Source organism: Anoplopoma fimbria, chromosome 24 (genome assembly GCF_027596085.1).
Source record: "Anoplopoma fimbria isolate UVic2021 breed Golden Eagle Sablefish chromosome 24, Afim_UVic_2022, whole genome shotgun sequence".
NCBI lineage: Eukaryota > Metazoa > Chordata > Actinopteri > Perciformes > Anoplopomatidae > Anoplopoma > Anoplopoma fimbria.
Genome location: NC_072472.1, coordinates 19,515,279 through 19,537,712, shown reverse-complemented (window position 1 = coordinate 19,537,712; position 22,434 = coordinate 19,515,279). Strand labels below are relative to the sequence as shown.

Genomic DNA, 22,434 nt, shown 5'->3' with positions numbered 1-22,434 from the left:
ATGATAGTAACATCCCAGAATTGTTTATCATCAAACGTTAAAACTGCCTTTATCTCCAGATAAAACATCTCGTAGCACTTGAGTAGGCTACCACAGAATATTCCCCATCATTCGCAGCAGTAGGCAAAGAGTTCCGACAGCACTTGAATGCAACAGGTACAAGTAAAGTGGAAGCAGTTGATGAATTCATCACACTTCGCTTTTACAAAAAACAAGCTGTCACCACGCTTTACCTTGGGGTTAAACGTTCACACCATGTGGTGAGCGTCTGAAAGTCGCTTTTCTTTGCATTTTGTATTCTTTTATTCTACAAAGAAACATAATATGCATGTACATGACAGGTGGAATGGTGGACTGATATCAAATGCCTATACTTATTGGCTCAAATAGGTTATACTTCAAAATGAAAAGGTGAATACGAAAACAGACTTAATGTAATGTAATCTCCACTGATCTGCTGGTTTTACCTGTTTTTGTCTAAGCCGGAATTCAAAGAAATGTCATCTCAAGTCCTGAACAGAGAAATCTGATCATATGCATAAAATAAAACAGTCAATTGTTTTTGCTGATTGCTTTCTATTCAAGGCACTTTTGTTTTATCATCCATCAAGATATGATTGACATGACTAACCAGGGTGAGCTGTAACACTTGCATTGAGGAGACCTGGCTCTTGGATTAATAGTTGGTCTCTTCTATCATCTCACTTACTGTCTTGGCAACATGGATGGGCATTTCCCGTAGATATCAGCAGTGCTTTGCTAACTTGCATTATTGCAAAACAGGACTGTTTTGTGAAAGGACGGCGCTGTGACAAGACATGTCTCTGGTTTGGCATGAAAGAAGGGAAGAGTCGTGTTTATCGTGCTTCTGATGACTTGGCATGAAAACAATCCACCTGCAAACCCACGTGCACACATCAGGGCTTTGACACGCATTCGTGCATGCATATCGGATACGGACACGTGTCGTCATTCTCTCGCTTGTTTTGGTTGATGCTATTTTATCACTGCAGAATAATCTTTGGTGAGAAATGTGACCCTTGCTCAACCTTTTTTATTTCACCCACTTGATTTGTGGCACACCAGGTGAATATTTTACATTTACTAGCTCAACATTTTTTTTAATTTAGCAAAACAAGTTTTTTTAATATCTTACCTTGAAAACTTTTGATCATAGTGAATTTCATATGCAAAGGAGCAACCATAAAACCCAGTCACCTTCATCTCAGCAGGATACAAACTGGGTAAACAAGCAAAGGCTTCCAGTAAAAGCTATACAGCAGAGGAGAAAGTTACCACTACGGACAGAGAACTATAGGCTGAGAGATGGACGCTTGGTGCCTGTTTGGATCCCTGCCCAGAACTGAAACATCATTCTCCTAAAAGCTTTCAGTAGCCAGGAGGAATCATTGATCAGCACCCGTTGCAGGCCTGAGAGCCCTGATTGGGTTATTGTAATGAACAGATGGGAAAGGCTACGACCAGCCTGGGGTCATGAAACTGAAATACTAATCACAAGCCTGACATGATATAGCAGGAAATGCACAAACATTTCCAGTTAAGCTACAAGTGTTCACTTCAGTCAGCTGGTGGAATGCATAAGAATGAACGTCTCGACTCCGACAGTGCTCAGTTAGAAGATAATGACATGACTGGGGGAAACGGTCGGGCTATGAACAAAGAGAAGACTTGGCAGACAGCATTTTTTAAGTCCCATTCCCAAAGGGCTTTCATACGTCACACAAAAAACTCCCCACTTTATTATGTTATCCAACCCTTTATACACCAAACATGTAAGCGCTGAACATATCTTCTACAGTTTTTTTTCTTCGCCACACCTCTCGAGTGTGGTCTAATAATATCCTTGATTTGAATTAATTCCGGCAAATGAGATGAAACCAACAGTGTGAGCAAAAAGAATGCAAGGATAAAAGAAATGACCAAAAATCCCCAGTCATGCTGAATTTGTAGCATTTAATGTTTACTCTGAAAATGGATGAGTGGTCTCTGTAAACATCTGTGTCCTCTCTAAACACTGAACATGTTATGTACAACATACTGTGTATACATAAGATATCAGTAACAGCATAGTGTGCGGTATCAGATGTGTGTTGTCTGCCAAAAAAGAGATGAAAATGATAAAAATATGAATGAGCTTTGGTCAGGATTTCCAATACTTGTATCTATTTAAATACATTGAGCCATAATCCAAATGTCTTATGAATAAAAGTTTTGCGATATAGACATTCTTCCCAAATATATTGAACACATATTGGGCAACTGTGGCTCAGAAGGTAGAGCGGGTCGTCCCCTCAATTAGCAAATCTGCGGTACAACCCCCAGCTCCTCTAGTCCATGTCGATGTGTCAAGATACTTGACCCCAAATTGCTCCCGAGGGCTGTGCGAATGGGTGTGAATTTTAGATAGTTCTGATGGGCAGTTGGAACCTTTCATGGTATCAGTGTATGGGTGAAATAAGTGAATGACATGTAAGTACAGTCAATTTACCATCTATTACCATTTACAACGACTGTGCATTTATATTTGAATATAACTGCTGTAAGTAATACAGTCAAGATTCAAAATTTGTGCAATATTACTGAGTTCTGTTTCAGTTTTGTGTATAATGTTTTTACATGCACTGTGCAACTGGCTCCTCTGGTACTAACTGTGCTGCAGCAGAGCGCACCATGGAGAGGACTTCTATCAGTGGGTGCGGGACGCCCTCTAGTGGCTGTAGGTGCAACACTACAGGACAAAACAAGTACGTCAGGTCAACAACACAGTATGAAGGGTGCTTACAATAAAACAGCACAGTGTAGCATAGCACTACATTTATTTGTTGTGTAATTTCCACAGGACTTCAAGGACAGCAAACGTTACTAATCACATAAATGGTTCTACCAAAGAAATATTGCTTATTGAAACAGGAATAACTCTTAGACCACAGTGATGCACTTTTACACAGACAAAGACGTAAAAAATATTTAAAAAGTACATATGCCTTCCACGATTCAAGTACTATATTTCACGTTAAACCAAACATACAGTACAAGTATATCAAAATAGACACAGGAATATCATTATAAAACACGTTTCAGACTGCATCCCATTTGTTTAGAGGAACAGAACGTACGCCATTTCTTATCAAAATAATATCTGGTTATCCGACACGTATTATCTACAAATTCCACTCCAAATTTGTTGTGCAATTATTATTTTTTGTCTGAAATCTCCATTAAGGCAACGATAGGACAGCACCACAGATGCAACCATTGGAGTTACAGGTAGGTAGTATCAAAGGCCACAAACACCCTCCCAATGATGTAACAAATATATATGTATAAGAGGACAAACAACTACAGTTTTAGGTCAAAAGTTGCAGGTTATGATCCTGAGCAGTAGTAGAAAAACTTAAAGAGTGATTTTTAATGATTCATAAGCCACCAATGATCAGGACTGGCCTTTAAAATTATTAAACAAAAGCTTAGTTGATTTAATGTTAATATATTTTTTAAATAACAACAGTATCATAAACACTTACCACAGCAATATGCTTCTTCATATCAAAGACTTTCACAATGACTCTTTGAAAAGCCTCCACACATGTTCTTTGCATAGTTAATGGGTTCTCTGATAGTTAATGCATAGCAAACTAAATCAGTGTTTGAAAGATGGTAACTAGTCATTATGTGAGGAAAGTCTGTCATTTGCTAACAGAACAAAGTGCAAAAATCTACACACAGACCGTCGGCGTGGCTAACAGCACGATCGAGGTCGCCGTTAGCCTTACCGACCGGTTTTCATACTTTACTGATGGCGCTCGCTACCAGGGCTTCTCGCCTGGTGGTTACAAATGCCTGTTGTTTTTCATAATAGGCTGCCTCATTGATGAATGTTGGGTAGACGGTGCCTGAGCCTTGGTAGCGAATGGTCTTTCCGTCAAACGTTTGGAACATTGGGTCACCGGGGTTCAGCGGCTCCCAGTCACAGTCCTGAAACAACAAGCAGTAACCACAGGGAAAGTAACTTGAGTGTTTCACTCAATCTAAAATAATACACTCTCATGTTGACCAAATATGTCTCATTTCCTCTTTTGGAATAACTCATAATCACAGGTTCAATAGGTCGGATACACAGGCAGCCTGAGTTTTACCTGCAGATTGGGGTGCACCATGGCAATGATGTTTCCGTTGGCATCTCTGGGATAGTCAATCCTCTCTAAGACCCAGAAAACTTCCACTGTACAGGGAGGGAACTCCATGCCTGAACAACACACAGACAACCACACACACAACATTATAAACATCCTGCAAAAATCCTGTATTACAAAAACTATTGAAGACACTGACAAATATTGAAAAAAAGGAAATAAGGGGAAGGAAAATAAGGAATTGAAGAAAAATAGGCTTTAGCAATACAAATATAAGTCCCACTAGAAATAACAAGAATAGTGAAAAGAAAGAAAAAAGAATGTAAAAAACCCTGCAAATGATCAACTTCTTGGCCGCTGTGATCCCAGTTAAAACTAGACTTTTGTCAATGATCAACTGATCTGAATATAACTAAAGGTATATTTTCCCCGGGATACTACACAAAAATCCTCCCTGCATGTGAACGTAAATACCATTTTCATCCGAGGAACAATCTAGAGATTATCTGACCTTTATTAAATGTAGTCTACAAGGAGAGAAATACTTTCTGTGTATGAATTTGAAGATAATTGGGATAACACATACGAGTCTGAGTTAGAAGACTGAATATAATGCACATGCGAGACGATGCCTTGGTAGCGAGCTCTGATATAACAGTTCACAAAGGACAGGGTTCCTACATTCCATGTATGGGACCCTGCATGCTTTCATGGCAGAGTGTAATTGCAAACAAAAAAAGACAACTTAAGTTATATCCTAATAATTGAATAAATGTATTTTTTTACGGGGCACTGTGATATTAAAAATAATACTGTATATGCCAAAAATAGTGGAAAGAAACCAATTGCATTTGTGTCATAAGCAAGAGTTAAATAAAGTGTACAGAATGAAAGATGCGGATTCAGATTCTATAAATATAAAAAAACAGTAATCAAGTATATTCAAATTATCTATGAGGATGCTGTTGTGTGGTTTAAAAGTGTCTGTAAAGTTAATTTCAGATATGCATTAATGTTCATAAGTCCTCTTGAGCTAGAGTCTGATTAAAGTCTCAGGTCTCTTCAGGTTGTAATTAGGGTTATGTCATATGTAAGGGCTCCATCTAAGCATACAGTATCAGCATTGACTAGTTTTTGGTAGATAATCATTTTGAGCAGGCTATTGCAATGCAATATGAAAAAAAACACATAGTAAAAACTTTCATTCAAAGTAAATAACTGTATTTTGCCCCCTTAAAAATGGATTCAAGACTAAAGTTAATCAGGGTAACGGGAACATATTGCTAACATTATCAGGCACGCAATGATAACCATCACCTATCAGTTAGAGTACAATTGTTATTGTATGATTACACTGGGTCTCCAACTAATGACAGATCAATATCCACATCCCTGTAGTCCCTCCAACAAAGAGATGCTTACGAGTGTTTCTTTGCAAGTCATGTCTCAAGTCCCTGTCTGTGTGACATGAGTCCAAGTCCCCACCTCTGATACATGAAAGTACTCTGGTAAAGTGTGTTGAACCAGAAGCTGGAAGGTGCCACCCGGTGCCAAAGTGGTCTTATTCATCTCCGGAACTGAACAGGATGTGCAGCCTTTCTTGGCAGAGCTTTGACATTAAGTAAATGCTCAGTGCTAAGTGTAGGAGACCACTAAGCTGCATTGATATGCAAGTGGCAGCACACAGAGCATAAAAAAGGGACTAGCTGTGTTCTCTCACAGGAAGTCATTTTCAACTGTAAGAGCAGTTCAATCTCTTATGAAAAAACGAGCTGTTTCTTCATGCTGCTCGGCTTCAGAGTGCCCGAGCATTCATCAGCACCACGACAGAACATTACCACACCGTTGGCAGCCGGACTCTGACAACAAGCAGGGCATTCAAACAGCCGGGCCAGGCAGGGGAAACCGACAGACTGCAGCCTGCACTTGGCACGGAGCGCTTGTTTAAGCAGAAAAAAAGAGGAGGGAAGAGGCCACCCTTTTGGCACCTAAACATTGCAAACTCTGTTCTGATCCTCGGGGGCAGAGAAGGGGTCGATAAGCCAGATGCAGATACATTTAGAGATCTGGGTAAAGGTACATCTGGATGAATCAGCGTGGAACCCATGGGCGTTTTTTTGTCACAAAATGTTTCTTGTCAAGATGATGCTGACGAGCAGGACGGCTGACTTATTTTCCTATTGCATAACACGCATGAATCATACTTAGTCGTCCCCCATGTCAGAATTCTTGAGAGACACCTCTCCTGCAGACTTAAATCCCAGCTGTTTCCTTTAAAATCTCGTAACGTGGCCTGTTGTTGAATGCAACATACAGCGGGTAAAATAAGTATAGAACACGTCACCATTTTTCTCCATAAATATATTTCTAAAGGTGCTATTGACATGACATTTTCACCAGATGTCGGTAACAACCCAAGTAATCCATACATACAAAGAAAACCAAACAAATAAGTTCAGAAATTAAGTTATGTGTAATAAAATGGAATGACACAGGGAAAAAGTATTGAACACGTGAAGAAAGGGAGGTGCAAAAAGGCATGGAAAGCCAAGACACCAGCTGAAATCTATCAGTAATTAGAAAGCAATCCTGCCCCTTGTTAGTGCAAATTAATATCAGCTGGTTCAGTCCCAACTGATGGCCTATAAAAAGGTGTCTCATTACCAAGGTGTCACACAAGAAACATCTCATGATGGGTAAAAGCAAAGAGCTCTCTCAAGACCGTCGCAACCTTATTGTTGAAAAACATACTGATGGCATTGGTTACAGAAGGATTTCTAAACTTCTGAATGTTCCAGTGAGCACTGGATGTGGAAAGAACATCATTTCACCATAAACCGGCCACGATCAGGTGCTCCTCGCAAGATTTCTGACAGAGGAGTGAAAATAATTATCAGAAGAGCTGTCCAAGAGCCAAGGACCACTTGTGGAGAGCTTCAGAAAGACCTGGAATTAGCAGGTACAATTGTTTCAAAGAAAACAATAAGTAATGTACTCAACCGCCGTGGCCTGTATGCACGCTCACCACGCAAGACTCCATTGCTGAAGAAAAAGCATGTTGAAGCTCGTTTAAAGTTTGCTGCACAACATTTAGACAAGCCTGTGAAATACTGGGAGAATATAGTCTGGTCAGATGAGACCAAATTTGAACTCTTTGGATGCCATAATACACACCATGTTTGGAGGTCAAATGGCACTGCACATCACCCCCAAAACACCATACCAACAGTGAAGTTTGGAGGTGGGAACATCATGGTGTGGGGCTGTTTTTCAGCATACGGCACTGGCAAACTTCATATAATTGAAGGAAGGATGAATGGAAAAATGTACCGAGACATTCTTGATAAAAATCTGCTGCCATCTACCAGGATGATGAAGATGAAACGAGAGTGGACATTTCAGCAGGACAATGATCCCAAACACACAGCCAAGGAAACTCTCAATTGGTTTCAGAGAAAGAAAATAAAGCTGCTAGAATGGCCCAGCCAATCACCGGACTTGAATCCAACAGAGAATCTATGGAAAGAACTAAAGATCAGAGTTCATAGAAGAGGCCCACGGAACCTTCAAGATTTGAAGACTGTTTGTGTGGAAGAATGGGCCAAAATCCCACCTGAGCAATGCATGCGACTAGTTTCTCCATACAGGAGGCGTCTTGAAGCTGTCATTACCAACAAAGGCTTTTGTACGAAGTATTAAATAAATTTCAGTAAGCGTGTTCAATACTTTTTCCCTGTGTCATTCCATTTTATTACACATAACTTCATTTCTGAACTTATTTGTTTTGTTTTCTTTGTATGTATGGATTACTTGGGTTGTTACCGACACCTGGTGAAAAATTCATGTCAATAGCACCTTTAGAAAAATATTTACTTAGAAAAATGGTGACGTGTTCAATACTTATTTTACCCGCTGTAAGTGTTTTGTGTCATAGCTGTAAATACCTTTATTAAACAGTTCGATGAAGTCCAACGCATGTTTCAGTATCACCCTCATAGCCTCGAAGATGTTGCTCCTCAAAACCCCTTGAGGCTGAGGACCCACTTCCAGACCTGTAATCAAACAATCAGGAGACGCATTTTTTTCAAATGTTAAGGTTGACGTCTTTGGAGGAATATCTTTGTGTGTTGTCCCAAGAAGCTATTTGGCCCCGGGGCTCGAGAGACTCACCGACGGGATGCTTGGCAACAGAGCGTGAAGTGGAATATTTCAACAGAGGATGTTCATTCAGCAGGACAAGACAACTGGCCGGAGCGATGGCTTTCTGCAACACGAAGCCAACAAAAGCAAGATCTCAGTAGCGGTTTAAAAAAAAAAAGAAAACACATGCACCTTCGAACAGTCACACAGCGCTAAACATCAGCCAACTGTTTGAAGCACAACCTAACGGGAGCTTTATGGCTCTGATCCACAGAAAGTGAATTCTGCACCAGCTCACATGGGAGCAGACAGGACGTGCACAAGAACAAACAAACACAATGACAGTGTTCAGGAATCAAGTTTAAGTCTGTCTTGGTAAAGTAAAACCACAAAAATAATTTACAGCACAAACTGATTTGTGATTATTGTCTCCACAATCAACTTAATTCATAGACTGATGGATAAAAAGCTCAACTAAGAGCTCATAAGGTTCAAGCTATACAAGGTTGTTTGCTCTTATTTGTTTGCCTGAGGTCTCTGAATGAGCGGGGAAGCTGAGTCAACATTTTTTGTGTTTCTTAAAGTTAAAACATTTTTTTTCATAACCTCTATTGCTGATGGTCACAAAGAGTGTGTTTCTTTTGGCTGCTCCTCTCCTCCCTGGTGTCGCTCTGCTTGCCTTTGTTTTGTTTTAAGATCTAGAGCCGCTTACAGACTAAGTTCAATATATTCCAAAACTGCTTAGCAAGCCAAATGAATGTCAAGTAAAGTTTGGTATTCTTATATGCTTAATAAAATGTAATGTAGATTTTTGTAATGTAGTGTTCTTTTTGTATATAAAGCAAAAGAAGAAGGCGTCCACTCAGGTTCATGAGCACAGATAGTGACCCAAGAATACAGGCCGGTGTGTTTGGATGGTTGATCCTTTAAATGAGTTTGTTAAAGACCTGAAGGTAAACTGGTGAATATATTATCTGCACAGGTTAACTGGACGTCTCCGAAGAGACCTTCAAGTAGAACATTGACTTTTAGGCACACCACGATGTGGAAGAGAGAATTGAGCAGAAACCAGACCACCTTTAACATTCCCCCATTCAGAAATTGGAAATGTTAAATTGATCCACTGAATAAGACTTTTTTTCACATACTGAGCGGAAAAGTGCTCCTAAACACACCACAGAGGTGTGTCTTTGGCGCAGAGTTTTATAGAAACCTAAACGTGCTCATCGAGGGTCGTCACCTTGATGTAGTTCATCATCTGCAGATTGAAGTGGTCTTTGGAGTTCTCCAGGATCAGAGTGCAGCCCATGTTGGACGTGGTGTTGTGGAGGTCAAAGACTACATCGTAGGCCTCGGGGCTTCCTTTTGGCCCAAATATCCTGTTGATCTCCTGGGCTCGCTGCACCTCGTAGGGCAGGTCATCTCCTTCCGGGGCACTGTGGGGCGCACGCACACGCACACGCACACACACACACACACACACACACACACCAACACACCGCATGAGAAAGATGCCAACACATGTGATTTTCTTATCACAGCTTATCAGACAATGCACCTGAAGGGACAATGAGCTATGCCGCTTGTTAATGATTGTCTACTTGTCCTTCATGCCCTGTAACACTTTCACCTGACTGTAATATCTCTGATTAACAAGTTGACACAATCACTGTGAGATCAAAAGCGGGAAATATGAATTTCCTGATTTCTGTGTCGAAAGTATGGTTTGTATTTAATGCAGTTATTCACATGTGGATAACAGCAAAACTTCAATAACTGTAAAGGATAATTACCATGATTCCACTTAATCTTTAAAGCAGAAAATCATGTTAGCCATTTAGTCACGCGCTGGGATACATAAGCTGACCCTTTTGTGAGAAATGTAAGCCACTTTCACCAATCCTTGCTTTGCTGCTCTTAAGAAACGATGAAAGGTTTGTTTTGTCAGCCTGGATAAAGTTGCTTTCACACCCCCTTCCTCTCTAGACAGACATTCCACACGCTCTGAGCAAATAATGAGAGCCCCCCCCTTTTTTTCTCTTAGCTCTTTTTAAAGCGTTTCAGAATAACCACTGGTCCAGGATGTTCTCCAAACTACAGTAGAACAGCGCCTCTGCTGCGCATATTGTCTCGCCTCCCCTCACATCTGCTCTTTAGACAACCATTTTCCGCAAACATCTGGTATTGTCTGGACTGCCAGGGGGCTTTGGCACAGTGTGTGAATTACAACCGCACAACAACTGAGAGGACACATAGACAGTGAATGTGAGGAAAAAGCAAGAGTTGTCAGTCTGTTTGAGTTGAAGAGAAGGACCCCATGAGCTGTTTTTAGAAATAGACTGTGTGTGGTTAATCCTCTTATACGTTGCCTTCAGAGAGGCCGGACCCTAAGCATTTAGAAGATCTATAAAGATCATTTTAAATGTGCTGGATGAGGCAGTGACAGTAACTCCACCTATACAGTTTGATCCCAGCTTCTACAAAAGTGTATTCAAAAAGGAAACACTACATCATAGACCTTAAAAAAATATCACAAGGGAACCATGGGTAAATTATGGCAAATCAAAATAAAAGGCCAAGATAAAGTCTATTAATTATGATGACAAGGCTACAAAGAGACACAGCACAATAACCTTGGGGCTGTTATTACAGGATGCCTATAGTGCTTTAGGAGTAGTGGGAAGCAATGTTGTCATCCAACCGCATCAGTAAACAGGCCGCCGTGTGTATTCATGCGGGATGACTGTGTGGGCCAGCGTTTTCACAAGACTTCATCTTCCGCTACAACGAACACGAAGAGGGACGAATAAAAAAAAAAAAATTTAAAAAAAGGAAAAAAAAAAGAAAAAAAAGGGGGGGAAATCGTCTTAATTCATTTGCAGCTCGGTCACGTTTCGCTCACGTTTCTCCCTGCTGGCTCACGGTCAGCTCCATCCGAGGGGGAGGAGGGGGACACGCTGCTGTTATTGGCAGGGGGGCTAAGGGGGGGGGGGGGGGGGGGCATGTCCGATGGTAAACACACACACACACAACCTGAGATAATAGCATTTTGATGGAAATGTCCACGTGACCGATTTTTACCGTAGGATGTCCCCGTTATAACACTGTAAACCCTATAATGTAGCGCCCCCTCCCGTTCGTCCGGGCTGTAATGGTTTTTGTTGTTTTTTCATTCCATTGTGTTAACCAGACGTTCTCATAAGCAAGAGATCTTATGATATGTATCTAATTTGTCTGGCAGAGAACACACACACACACACACACACACACACGCGGAGTCAATCGCGTCAATAATGTTGCATAATAACGCTGTCATTACATTTACACTGACTGTAGTAGAGGTCAACAGTGATCAAGAATATAGATCGTTGATTTCATTCGCAACCATATCCAAAAGAGGAAATGTACATTCAGATAATGTCATAATAGGTATGCATCTGACATTTTCTTTTATTTTTATTTTTTTAAACAGATGGCTCTCAAACCCCAATCAGTAAAATGATCACAAACGGCTCTGTAGTTAAATGTGACCCCGTTTTGTGGATCCATGCCAGGACAAAGTTTGCATTCAACATGTATGACAACAGACAAGAACACCACCACCACCACCACCACCACCAGCAGCACCAGCAGCAGCAGCGACGTTGTCCTACCTGCCCGGCCCGGGATGCGCAGTGTTTACCTGAGGTTCTCCGGTGTGAAGGCTCGGTTCAGGTCCGTGTCCACGTATCTGCTGCACTTCTCCACGGCCTTCGGGTTGGTGATGAACGGCTTGGTCTCGACATGTTTCCTCTGTATCTCGGCGCTGTTCTTCACCCACAGGTTGACGAGCGTCACGCCGGACATCTCGTTCCCGTGCGTCCCCCCGAAAATAGCCACTCTCTTGGCCTCGTTGACGCGCGCGCCGTTGCTGTCAGAGGACATGTCTGGGTTTATCGTTACTGCGCAGGGTCCGGATGAAGACGCGCTGCTCCTCGTTGGCTCTGTTGGGGGCAGAGGGTGAAAAAAAAAGTTTCCAGCTGGAGCTTCGCACTGTTTTAAATGCCTGCCGCGGCTGCGCGCTTACGTAACGTGCCCGCCGGCTGTTCGTGGTCGATCACCGCGCGTACAGGATGCGCTGAGTTCGTGCGCGACATCTCGAGTTACACGCGAAACTCCCGTTGACAAGGTTCCTCCCTTTGTTTACCTTTTCGCCGTAAGACTCACGGGAAGGATTAACTATTCGTTTCCGGTGACGTTCCTCCGAAATAAAATGTAATCAACAATGTTTTTATACGTACGATTTAACAGGTAAGTCTCTGACGCTAGACTCGTCGGGACGCACTACTTCCGGTCATGGCCTTCAAAATAAAAACACTCGACATGTTTAAGAAAAACAAAAGGCTAGTGGAAATAATATAACAAGAAAGCGAGGACTAAAAATACAATTACAGCTTTGTTTTCATGCTTTAAACCTTAGCCTAGGATTGACTCAAGTTTTCAGTAGGACATAAATTACTTATTACCTAACAGTCAGTAACTAAGTTACTGTTCCCATAGGTTATTGAAACTCCCCTTACTAAATGTATAGCACGTACACACTCTCTTGACAATGTTACCTAAAGCAGTGGCTCTATATTACCTATTAACCCCATGAATGGTGCTGACTAAGGTGCACTTTGTAACAACTCTCACAAACACTGATAGTCCGTCAGACTTCCAGATGTATGCAATAAAAGGCCACAGGTTGCTGCAGCAGTGGAGTTGCTGCTAAACCTTGGAAGGCATACTGATATGCCTTCCAAGGCAATGCACAGGGAACAAATCATCTTTTTATGCATTTTTTTTGTGGCTGGGCAAAATACTAAAACAAGACAAGTTTAAGAAAAGATGGCACTTCCCCTTATCAGACTGTGAGAGCCAAATGCCCATTAGATGGCAGATTAAGTGTACATATATGTTCCGGATTTGTCAACCTGACAATGGGGTTACTGTACATTCAAAACACTGAAAATACAGATATAAACACGATACAAGGACATTTTCGGGGTAATTTGTTTCACATTCAAGAGTGATCACAAACAATTTGATAACAATCATTTAATGTTATTTTAAAAATGTAATGTTTTAAAAAACTTAAAAAAAAGGTAATCATTGTGGTTTGTTATGGTGTGTTATTTTTCAGTTCATCTCAACACCAAAAAGGTTGAAAACTTTTTCAGTCAAAATGCTTTGATACAAAACAAAATCCATATCATAAAGAAAACCTTTCACATTTTCCCTTTAACACTGTCCATCTAACAAATATACAGTCCTGTATGCTGCTGCATCAGTAATCAGTAAGTTTCATCCAATTATTGACTAATAGTCAGTAAAGAAGTCCTCATTTGGATTATTAAGTTTCCTCTTGAGCTTTCGGTGCTTGTTTTTCATATTGTCTGAGGTCTCTGGTATGATAGGGCATGACTTGGTCAACGACTTTTCCTCAAGCATAACATTATCGGTGGATTTTAATTTCTTCTTCCTTTCCTTGTCTCTTGTTACATTTAATGGCGGATTTCCAGGCGAAGAAAAACCTGCTCTTTCCAGTCGTTCACTTTCACTTCCTGTACGGTTCTTTTTCCTGCATGTTAGAGTTGATTCAGGCAAAGCACTCAGATATTTTTTGTCTTGTTCCTCAAAATCCTGCTCGCGACCTTTTTCCACATTGTCCTGCACTTCAGACATCTTCCTCTTCCTTTTCTTTTTCTGTTTTGTGACCCCAGCAGTTAGTTCCTCCAAATCGTCAGCCCTCACACCGGGTTTTTCCCTGTGTGTCTGCGCTTCGTTTTCCTCTGCATCAGCAACGAGGACGGATGAGTTCCTCTTCTTTTCCTTTCCCCGTACAGACACTGAATCATCACTTTGCGCCACTTTGTCTTCCCAGCTAAATATTTCACTCATTTTCTTCTTATTTTTCTTAGTCACCAGTTCAGCTTTTTGGTATTCAAGGCCCTTGTTTGTTTTCTGGTTATATACATTTTCAAACTTTCCATTTTCTATAGGAGTGCAAGAGACATTCATTCCCTCGAATATAGTTTTCCTCTTCTTCTTCAGTGACGTCCCTGAACCTTTAGCCAAGGTTACAGAATCATCAAAACAGAAGTTCAAATCTAAATCCTCTTCTCCATCTTGAGGTGCATCATTAGAGAATGATTCTCTTTTCTTTTTGTGCTTTTTCCTTTTTACAAAACTGGATTCAAATGTTTGTTGAGAAGCCGCAGCATTTTCTAAACAATTTCCTGATTCTTCTAACTGTTCTGTTAACACTGGCGGCAAATCGAAAGTCCTATTCAATGCCTCCTCTTCTTCATGTTCCTCTGTTATTACAGTTCCCAATTCTTTTTTCCTTTTTTTCTTCTTCTGTATGTTAGCCCCATCATTTAGCGGTTCTGCAACTGCGCCATATTGTAACTGTTCAACATCCTCGCCAGTACTTTTCTTCTTCTTCTGTATGTTAGCCCCATCATTAAGAGGTTCTGCAACTGCGCCAGATTGTAACTGTTCAACATCCTCGCCAGTACTTTTTTTCTTCTTCTTCTTCTTCTTCTGTATGTTAGCCCCATCATTTAGAGGTTCTGCAACTGCGCCAGATTGTAACTGTTCAACATCCTCGCCAGTACTTTTTTCTTCTTCTTCTCATTTAGAGGTTCTTCTGTATGTTAGCCCCATCATTTAGAGGTTCTGCAACTGTGCCAGATTGTAACTGTTCAACATCCTCGCCAGTACTTTTTTTCTTCTTCTGTATGTTAGCCCCATCATTTAGAGGTTCTGCAACTGTGCCAGATTGTAACTGTTCAACATCCTCGCCAGTACTTTTTTTCTTCTTCTTCTGTATGTTAGCCCCATCATTTAGAGGTTCTGCAACTGCGCCAGATTGTAACTGTTCAACATCCTCGCCACTACTTTTCCTCTTCTTCTTCTCCTTCTTCTGTATGTTAGCCCCATCATTTAGAGGTTCTGCAACTGCGCCTGATTGTAACTGTTCAACATCCTCGCCAGTACTTTTTTTCATCTTCTTCTCCTTCTTCTGTATGTTAGCCCCATCATTTAGAGGTTCTGCAACTGCGCCAGATTGTAACTGTTCAACATCCTCGCCAGTACTTTTTTTCTTCTTCTTCTTCTGTATGTTTGCCCCATCATTTAGAGGTTCTGCAACTGCGCCATATTGTAACTGTTCAACATCCTCGCCAGTACTTTTCTTCTTCTTCTGTATATTAGCCCCATCATTTAGAGGTTCTGCAACCGCGCCAGATTGTAACTGTTCAACATCCTCGCCACTACTTTTCTCTTCTTCTTCTTCTTCTTCTGTATGTTAGCCCCATCATTTAGAGGTTCTGCAACTGCGCCATATTGTAACTGTTCAACATCCTCGCCACTACTTTTCCTCTTCTTCTGTATGTTTGCCCCATCATTTAGAGGTTCTGCAACTGCGCCAGATTGTAACTGTTCAACATCCTCGCCACTACTTTTCTTCTTCTTCTTCTTCTGTATGTTAGCCCCATCATTTAGAGGTTCTGCAACTGCGCTATATTGTAACTGTTCAACATCCTCGCCAGTACTTTTTTTCTTCTTCTTCTTCTGTATGTTAGCCCCATCATTTAGAGGTTCTGCAACTGCGCCTGATTGTAACTGTTCAACATCCTCGCCAGTACTTTTTTTCTTCTTCTTCTTCTTCTGTATGTTTGCCCCATCATTTAGAGGTTCTGCAACTGCGCCATATTGTAACTGTTCAACATCCTCGCCACTACTTTTTTTCATCTTCTTCTCCTTATTAGCCCCATCATTTAGAGGTTCTGCAACTGCGCCAGATTGTAACTGTTCAACATCCTCGCCACTACTTTTCCTCTTCTTCTTCTCCTTCTTCTGTATGTTTGCCCCATCATTTAGAGGTTCTGCAACTGCGCCTGATTGTAACTGTTCAACATCCTCGCCAGTACTTTTTTTCTTCTTCTCCTTCTTCTGTATGTTAGCCCCATCATTTAGAGGTTCTGCAACTGCGCCATATTGTAACTGTTCAACATCCTCGCCACTACTTTTCTCCTTCTTCTGTATGTTAGCCCCATCATTTAGAGGTTCCGCAACTGCGCCAGATTGTAACTGTTCAACATCCTCGCCAGTACTTTTCTTCTTCTTCTGTATGTTAGCCCCATCATTTAGAGGTTCTGCAACTGCGCCAGATTGTAACTGTTCAACATCCTCGCCACTACTTTTCCTCTTCTTCTGTATGTTAGCCCCATCGTTTAGAGGTTCGGCAACTGTATCACATTGTAACTGCTCAACATCCTCGCCAGTACTTTTCATCGTCTTCTTCTTTCCACCATCCTCCATGTTACAGCTCATTGAAAACACAGAATCCTCCACTCTCAAGTTTCCATCCACTTCCTGTCCAACACTATCTGCTGCAGGTTTATTCTTTTGTTTTGAATCAGGAATATCTCCCTCCTCACGTCTCAGTGTGTTATCATCACTTAACGAGTCCTCCATCCCATTTCTTCCAGTCAATTCCAGCACATCACTGGTCTGCGCTGCCCTGTTACCCTCAGAGAGACCGGGAGGTTCTTCTACCTCCATGTTCACAACCGTTGCAGCACACCGACCCTCTAAATCTTTTTTCCTCTTCTTTTCCTTAGTGACACTTCTATGGTCTGGGAGTCTGTGGAGGAGATGTTGGCTTCCAGGTCCGTCCCCTGGCTGTTCTGTTACAGGTTTGGATGCTTCTCTGCTCTTTTGTGTGGCTTGCCTTGGACTTCTTCGTAGCTTACGCGGTTCACAGATGCCAGAATCATTGACCAAGTTTTTGTCCTTTGTTGCGTTTTCATCATTCCTCCCCCTCTTGACCAGAACTCTGCAGGAAGACTCTCTATTGCCAGAGCACTCAGCATCTGAAGACTTTGGTTTGACCTTCAATATGGATGGCTGAATTTGTTTTTTATGTAACAACTCAGCTCGTCTTCCTCCTGATGTTTCTTGTCCGGCGTTATTAGCTTTCCTACTCCTTTGTTTTTTTAACTGGTTGCACCAGGTTTGTTGGCTCTTTGTTTTGGATGAGACCATGAATAGTTTCCTGTCCTGTAGGGTGACACACAGATGATAGCCATGTTCACAAACAAAATAGTGCAATGACGTGCATGATTTCAACAGCCTGCTTACCACCACTTTGATGTCTTCGTCTTCTGACCTTTCTTGGTCTTCTCTGTAACACAATATGTTTTATTCAAAACAGTGTTGGAGCTAGCTTAACATGTATAGATTTAAAATGTAGTGGCCCTAAAATTGATCCTTGAGGGATCCACCAAGGTATTTTATTCTTCATCTGTTGCAACAGAGAACTCTCTGTCTAAAAGATAAGAGGCAAAACTGTTAAAAACTGCTACTGACCAACGGATTTGTTCCCTCAGTCTATTTCAAATAATTTTTTGATCAACTGTATCAAAAGAACTCAAGTATCACCAAAACCAAAAGTTTAATGGCATCCACATTTATCCTAATATCATCAACTACTTTAACAAGGGTTGCCCCTGTACTAAACCAGAAAATCAGACTTACGCATTTCTAAATTATTTAAAGAAAAATGTTTTTATTAAACTGTATGTAGCATTTCTCTAAAATTGGACTTTAAAAAGGAGTAATTTTATTAGAAATAAGTCTGTTCCTAGGTGCCACTAAAATATATATATATATATATACACACGTAACTTCAAATAAGCATGATTATTCCATGAAATAAACTTACTCTGACAATGGAGATATGTGCTCCCCATCCATGTCAATTGTTGGTAAAGATGACTCCAGGTTCTGTCCTCGTCGACAGCTCTGTCTCAGCTCTCCGAGACATTTAAAGAAGCCTCCAATCGTGTAATTCTGTAAAAAGGAAAGACTTATTTGTAAAAAAGGCCCTAGTTGAAGTCCTTCAGCAACACCAACCGGCAAACAAATGTGTACCTAAGTATTGGTCATCCTTACATGAAGGCGTTTGTTGTGGTCAGGTAACGGAGCGCCTTTGAGCTTCCACTTTCGCTCTTCAAGGAAAGGGAAGCTGTATTTAGGCAGGTAGTATTTACTTCTTTTCCTCCACTTGTGAGTTTTGAGCTGGCCATTGTAGGAAGAGGACGATGAACTGTCTTCACTTTCCTCTAGATCTCTAGCAGATTTGGGGTTTGAGCTCCTGCTGGAGTGATGTCCTCTTCTAGACCTCACAGCCTCAGGTAACGTCACTTCCTTCTGGGTTAAGAACAGGCTGTCTCCAGAGTCACTGCAGAGGCACAGTTACACATTTAGAAAGTCAAACTGGAGCATTCTTCAGGCTACTGTTATTGTGTCATCATTGTGACATGGATAGTACACACTTACCTCTCTGCTTCAGAAGGTCCATTGGATACTTTGTCCTGTCTGCTCTGTCCCACAGAAGACTCAAGATACCGCGATATTTTCTCCATGTAGTCTGAAGGGGAGCTTCCCAGGTGACTGGAGCGTGACTCCACTGTATCAACTCCGCTAGTGGCATCGGATTGAGTGCCAGTTAGAGAAGTGTGCACTCCAGTCATTGTGTAAATTAACAAAGTATAGAGATCGAACGAAAGGAGGTCTTCATTGGCAAGAAATAGTTTGTAGCCTCGAACGAAAGATGTCTCCAACTAAATGTCAGCTTTGGATGGACTCGGGTGATTATTAACTAAACATCTATCTCATGTCGCATAACAACGTGTAGCTGCATCAAAACAAAATAAAAAAGAGTGGACGCTACACGTGTTTCCTTGTGAACCAACCCGGAATTCCTGAAGCTCTTCGACGTGACGAAAAGTCAACTGACCAATGACCAACGAGCATGCCGGAATGGGCGGAACTCGCTCAAAGAAGTAAGAGGCTTCAGCCTTTCTACTTCCGGTTTGTCTTCCCTCTGTGATCCCCTCAGTCAATACGAGCCGCTCTTCATTCCTCCGTTTTTTAACATTAACAAGAGAACGTGACATAAATGCACATGATTATCAGTACCATTTGAGTCAAATTAATGAGAAACCCCCCCTTATTTCTGCAATAGCACCAATGGACAAATATATATTATTTTAATGTAGGAAATTATGCCAGTAAGCTGACTGGATACTATGTAGGGGTAGGGACTATCTTGTTCGTGCTTACTCTTTGGTTGGTCTTCAACCGTGCTGCTATTCCTGCTCCGCTGACAGTCTGCTGCTACTTTACACTTCAAGAACAGTTATGGCAGATATCAGCAAAACTGAAAAGGTTCAGCTGCACGCCCCAGATTTAGAGGAACTGCGTGGAGGTAAGGGCATCAGTGAAACAAGTGACACAGCATAGGAATGTTTATGAAGCAGCAAGTTTATGTATGTATATAGAGAGAGTAATAAAGACTTGTTGGTGGTTGCAGTACTGCAAGCAGGACTGGAAGACAACTTTGCAGAAGTTCAGGTTAGTGTTGTGGACTGTCCCGATCTCACCAAGGAGCCCTTCAAGTTTCCTGTCAAAGGTAAGAGCATTATCAAGTACAAGTACACTGCGTTCTTCCACAGTGTGCAGTCATAGTTTATATAATGTAAAAAAATCTAGGAGGCATAATCTTAATTAGAGTCAAATCAAATCCCTCATGCAAGTGTCAAAATGAGTATGATTTGACTAAATATACAATGTAGGGCATCATTGTATATTTAGTAAAATCATACTCATTTTGACTCCTAGGCCAAGAACTCCCCATTTAAAAAAAGTATAATTTATTTGATATTATTAAAGATATATGATTATATCTTTACGTGTCTAGAAATATTTGTTACAATAAGCATTTGATCAGAATTGTGAAGTTGTTAAATATAATTTGCGTCGTGTTGTTCATCTCTTAATGTCGTCTCTGTCCTCACACTGCAGGCTTGTGTGGAAAGCCTCGCATCACTGATGTTGGTGGTGTGCCGTACCTGGTCCCCTTGGTTCAAAAGCACAAGGTTGATTTTATTACAAATGATTGTGTTGAATAATGATTGATGGCCTGTAGTGGGATGGGATTGTTATAATGTTGCCTCTGTTCTTCCCAGGAATACAACATGAACACCATATCAAAGGAAGTGGAGCTGCCAGGAGCCTTCGTCCTCGGTGCAGCAGCTGTTCCCAGCAGAATAGTTGGAATGAATGCAGAGGTGAATCATCTGGCTAAAAGACCTTCACTTAGGGTCCAACTCTCCAGTCTTTCCCCCTGGACTGAAATCCCCAGATACCATCTTGCATAACATGCTAAACCATGACTTGCTATAGCAGTGGCCAAAAAGCAATAAAAACCGGCCCCAGTAACATCTTTTGTCAGCATGTCAGTAAAGATTGGATTGAAAAAGACAAAGTTTGGGTGGTTAGGTAGGTTTGCTTTCTGTTTGGAGTTTGGACTGTTTCTAACTGAAGGCTGCACATCTGGCAAGCACGAGGCAAGTTGCTACACAGTGAAGCAACTGACTTGATTCTGGTTGGATTCACTGGCTATGATTAAAGATGGAAAAATAAAATGGAGAAAAAAAACATTAAATGTTCTTGTCCACAGCTGATGCCTCTGGTTCTGACCGAAGCAGAGGGAAGGCCTGCAGTGAACGGCAGCTACTTTGCCTCCATCAACCCAGCTGATGGCCAGTGTCTGCAAGAAAAATACAGCAACAAATTCTCTGGCTGCAGCTTTGGACTGCTGGGCAATCTGTACGCCTGTGAGGGGAAGTCTGGAAAGGTAATGAGTCTTATTTGATCAAACAAGATCTGCAGCTTCTTGTCTCTGCAAGCGAACGATGGTGCAAAATGCTCTGTCATTTTGCTTTTGGCAAATAATGATCACCTCTGGTTGTATATGAACTTAAACCCAATTATCTGCAAGTTATTAACTTGCTAAAGTTGTTATGCGTGAACTTCAGCCTCATCATATCTGTGCTCCCAACATTTGAGACCATAAACATTAACAAAAGGAAAGTGGCTGCTCAGGCTGAGCTGTCGTGCCCTCTTTACCTCTTCATCTCCAGGTCATTGAGGTGCGGGCCAAGAAGAGAACAGGAGTCCACAGTCTTGTGACGGCCCTGAGGAAGACTCTTGAAGGGCGCTACCCTGATAAAAGCCTGGCTCTGGGGGGCACCTTCATCATCCAGAAAGGGAAAGCCAAAATCCACATCATGGTAAATATCGGACAGTACAACACAAAACACGATTGCTAGCTTCTGACTGTTCAATGCCATGATTTTTTGTTTCTTTGAATATGCTCATACCAATAGCCAAGAGAGTTCTCGGTCTGCCCCCTCGACACCAACGACGACGTCAACAACTGGCTCAAGCACTTTGAGGTCAGCGCCCCACTCATCTGCCAGTCAGTGCTGGTATCCAGAGACCCCGTAAGTAAAGCAAACTATCATCTCAGTGAGGCAGATGACATAAGTTGAGCACAAATCAGCATAGTAGACAGCTTTGTAATGCGTCTGTTCATGCGTTTGCTGTGTATCTAGGGTTTGGACCTGCGCGTAGAGCACACCCACTGCTTCAGCCACCACGGAGAAGGTGGCCACTACTACACAGACACCACACCCGACAGCGTGGAGTACCTGGGCTACTTCATGCCGGCAGAGTTTGTCTACCGCATCGACAGGCCCCAAGACACCCACGGAGTCGGACGAGATTAAAAGATGAATGAATAAGTCATGTTTTCAGGACAGCATGTCTCGATGGTCTAGATTATTCACGCAGTGTGTAATTTTTATTAAGTTCTCTGGTTCTAAGACTGCACAGAAACTTACTTATTTCCAATGAAAATGCAACATTTCTTTTAAATCTTTGCTTTTAAATCACATCCCTAAAAATTCTTATACATTTCTTACAAACAAAATCAGCACATTTCATGTAATAAAAAACAATGTTGAATTCCGATAGTCATGGCTGTTTGTTCAATGGATGCAGTAGAATAGTAGATGTGGGACCTTGGACTACGTAGTTGCCTGCCAACTCAATCATGATTTAAAAAAGTACAAGACAGACCGGATCAGACAGTAACAGTAATGTCTTTGTTCTCTCTGCACAGAGAGGAAACTAGGACAATCATTTTTTTAAGCGCACAGGTGTTTTCACTTTTTCGCTTAATTAGATCTCCTCTTTAGGA

At 41.5% G+C, this 22,434-nt stretch overlaps 2 protein-coding genes across 5 annotated transcripts; one reads left to right on the top strand and one right to left on the bottom strand.

The window, feature by feature from the left end:
* Nucleotides 1-2,788: 2,788 nt before the first annotated feature.
* aspa (aspartoacylase) lies at nucleotides 2,789-18,866 on the bottom strand. Of its 4 annotated transcripts, none has more exons than XM_054625318.1 (7): nucleotides 12,361-14,933; nucleotides 11,977-12,277; nucleotides 9,535-9,730; nucleotides 8,325-8,418; nucleotides 8,099-8,206; nucleotides 4,158-4,267; nucleotides 2,789-3,996 (listed from the first exon to the last, which is right to left on the bottom strand). In XM_054625318.1, exons 1-7 carry the CDS (start codon nucleotides 12,428-12,430, stop codon nucleotides 3,805-3,807), a joined length of 1,071 nt encoding a protein of 356 aa, XP_054481293.1. In that variant the 5' UTR covers nucleotides 12,431-14,933; the 3' UTR covers nucleotides 2,789-3,804. The 4 variants fall into 4 exon arrangements, with proteins under 4 accessions (XP_054481293.1, XP_054481294.1, XP_054481291.1 ...); XM_054625319.1 differs by lacking the exon at nucleotides 12,361-14,933 and adding an exon at nucleotides 17,466-17,503 and having other exon boundaries at nucleotides 2,790-3,996; XM_054625316.1 differs by lacking the exons at nucleotides 2,789-3,996; nucleotides 4,158-4,267; nucleotides 8,099-8,206; ... (2 more) ...; nucleotides 11,977-12,277; nucleotides 12,361-14,933 and adding exons at nucleotides 14,974-17,384; nucleotides 17,466-17,508; nucleotides 18,049-18,176; nucleotides 18,279-18,567; nucleotides 18,666-18,866.
* Nucleotides 18,867-19,466: 600 nt separating this feature from the next.
* On the top strand, nucleotides 19,467-22,425 carry c24h11orf54 (chromosome 24 C11orf54 homolog). Its single transcript, XM_054625326.1, has 8 exons — nucleotides 19,467-19,596; nucleotides 19,702-19,800; nucleotides 20,193-20,266; nucleotides 20,357-20,458; nucleotides 20,851-21,027; nucleotides 21,314-21,463; nucleotides 21,560-21,676; nucleotides 21,788-22,425. Exons 1-8 carry the CDS (start codon nucleotides 19,530-19,532, stop codon nucleotides 21,959-21,961), a joined length of 960 nt encoding a protein of 319 aa, XP_054481301.1. The 5' UTR covers nucleotides 19,467-19,529; the 3' UTR covers nucleotides 21,962-22,425.
* The last annotated feature ends 9 nt before the right edge of the window (nucleotides 22,426-22,434 follow it).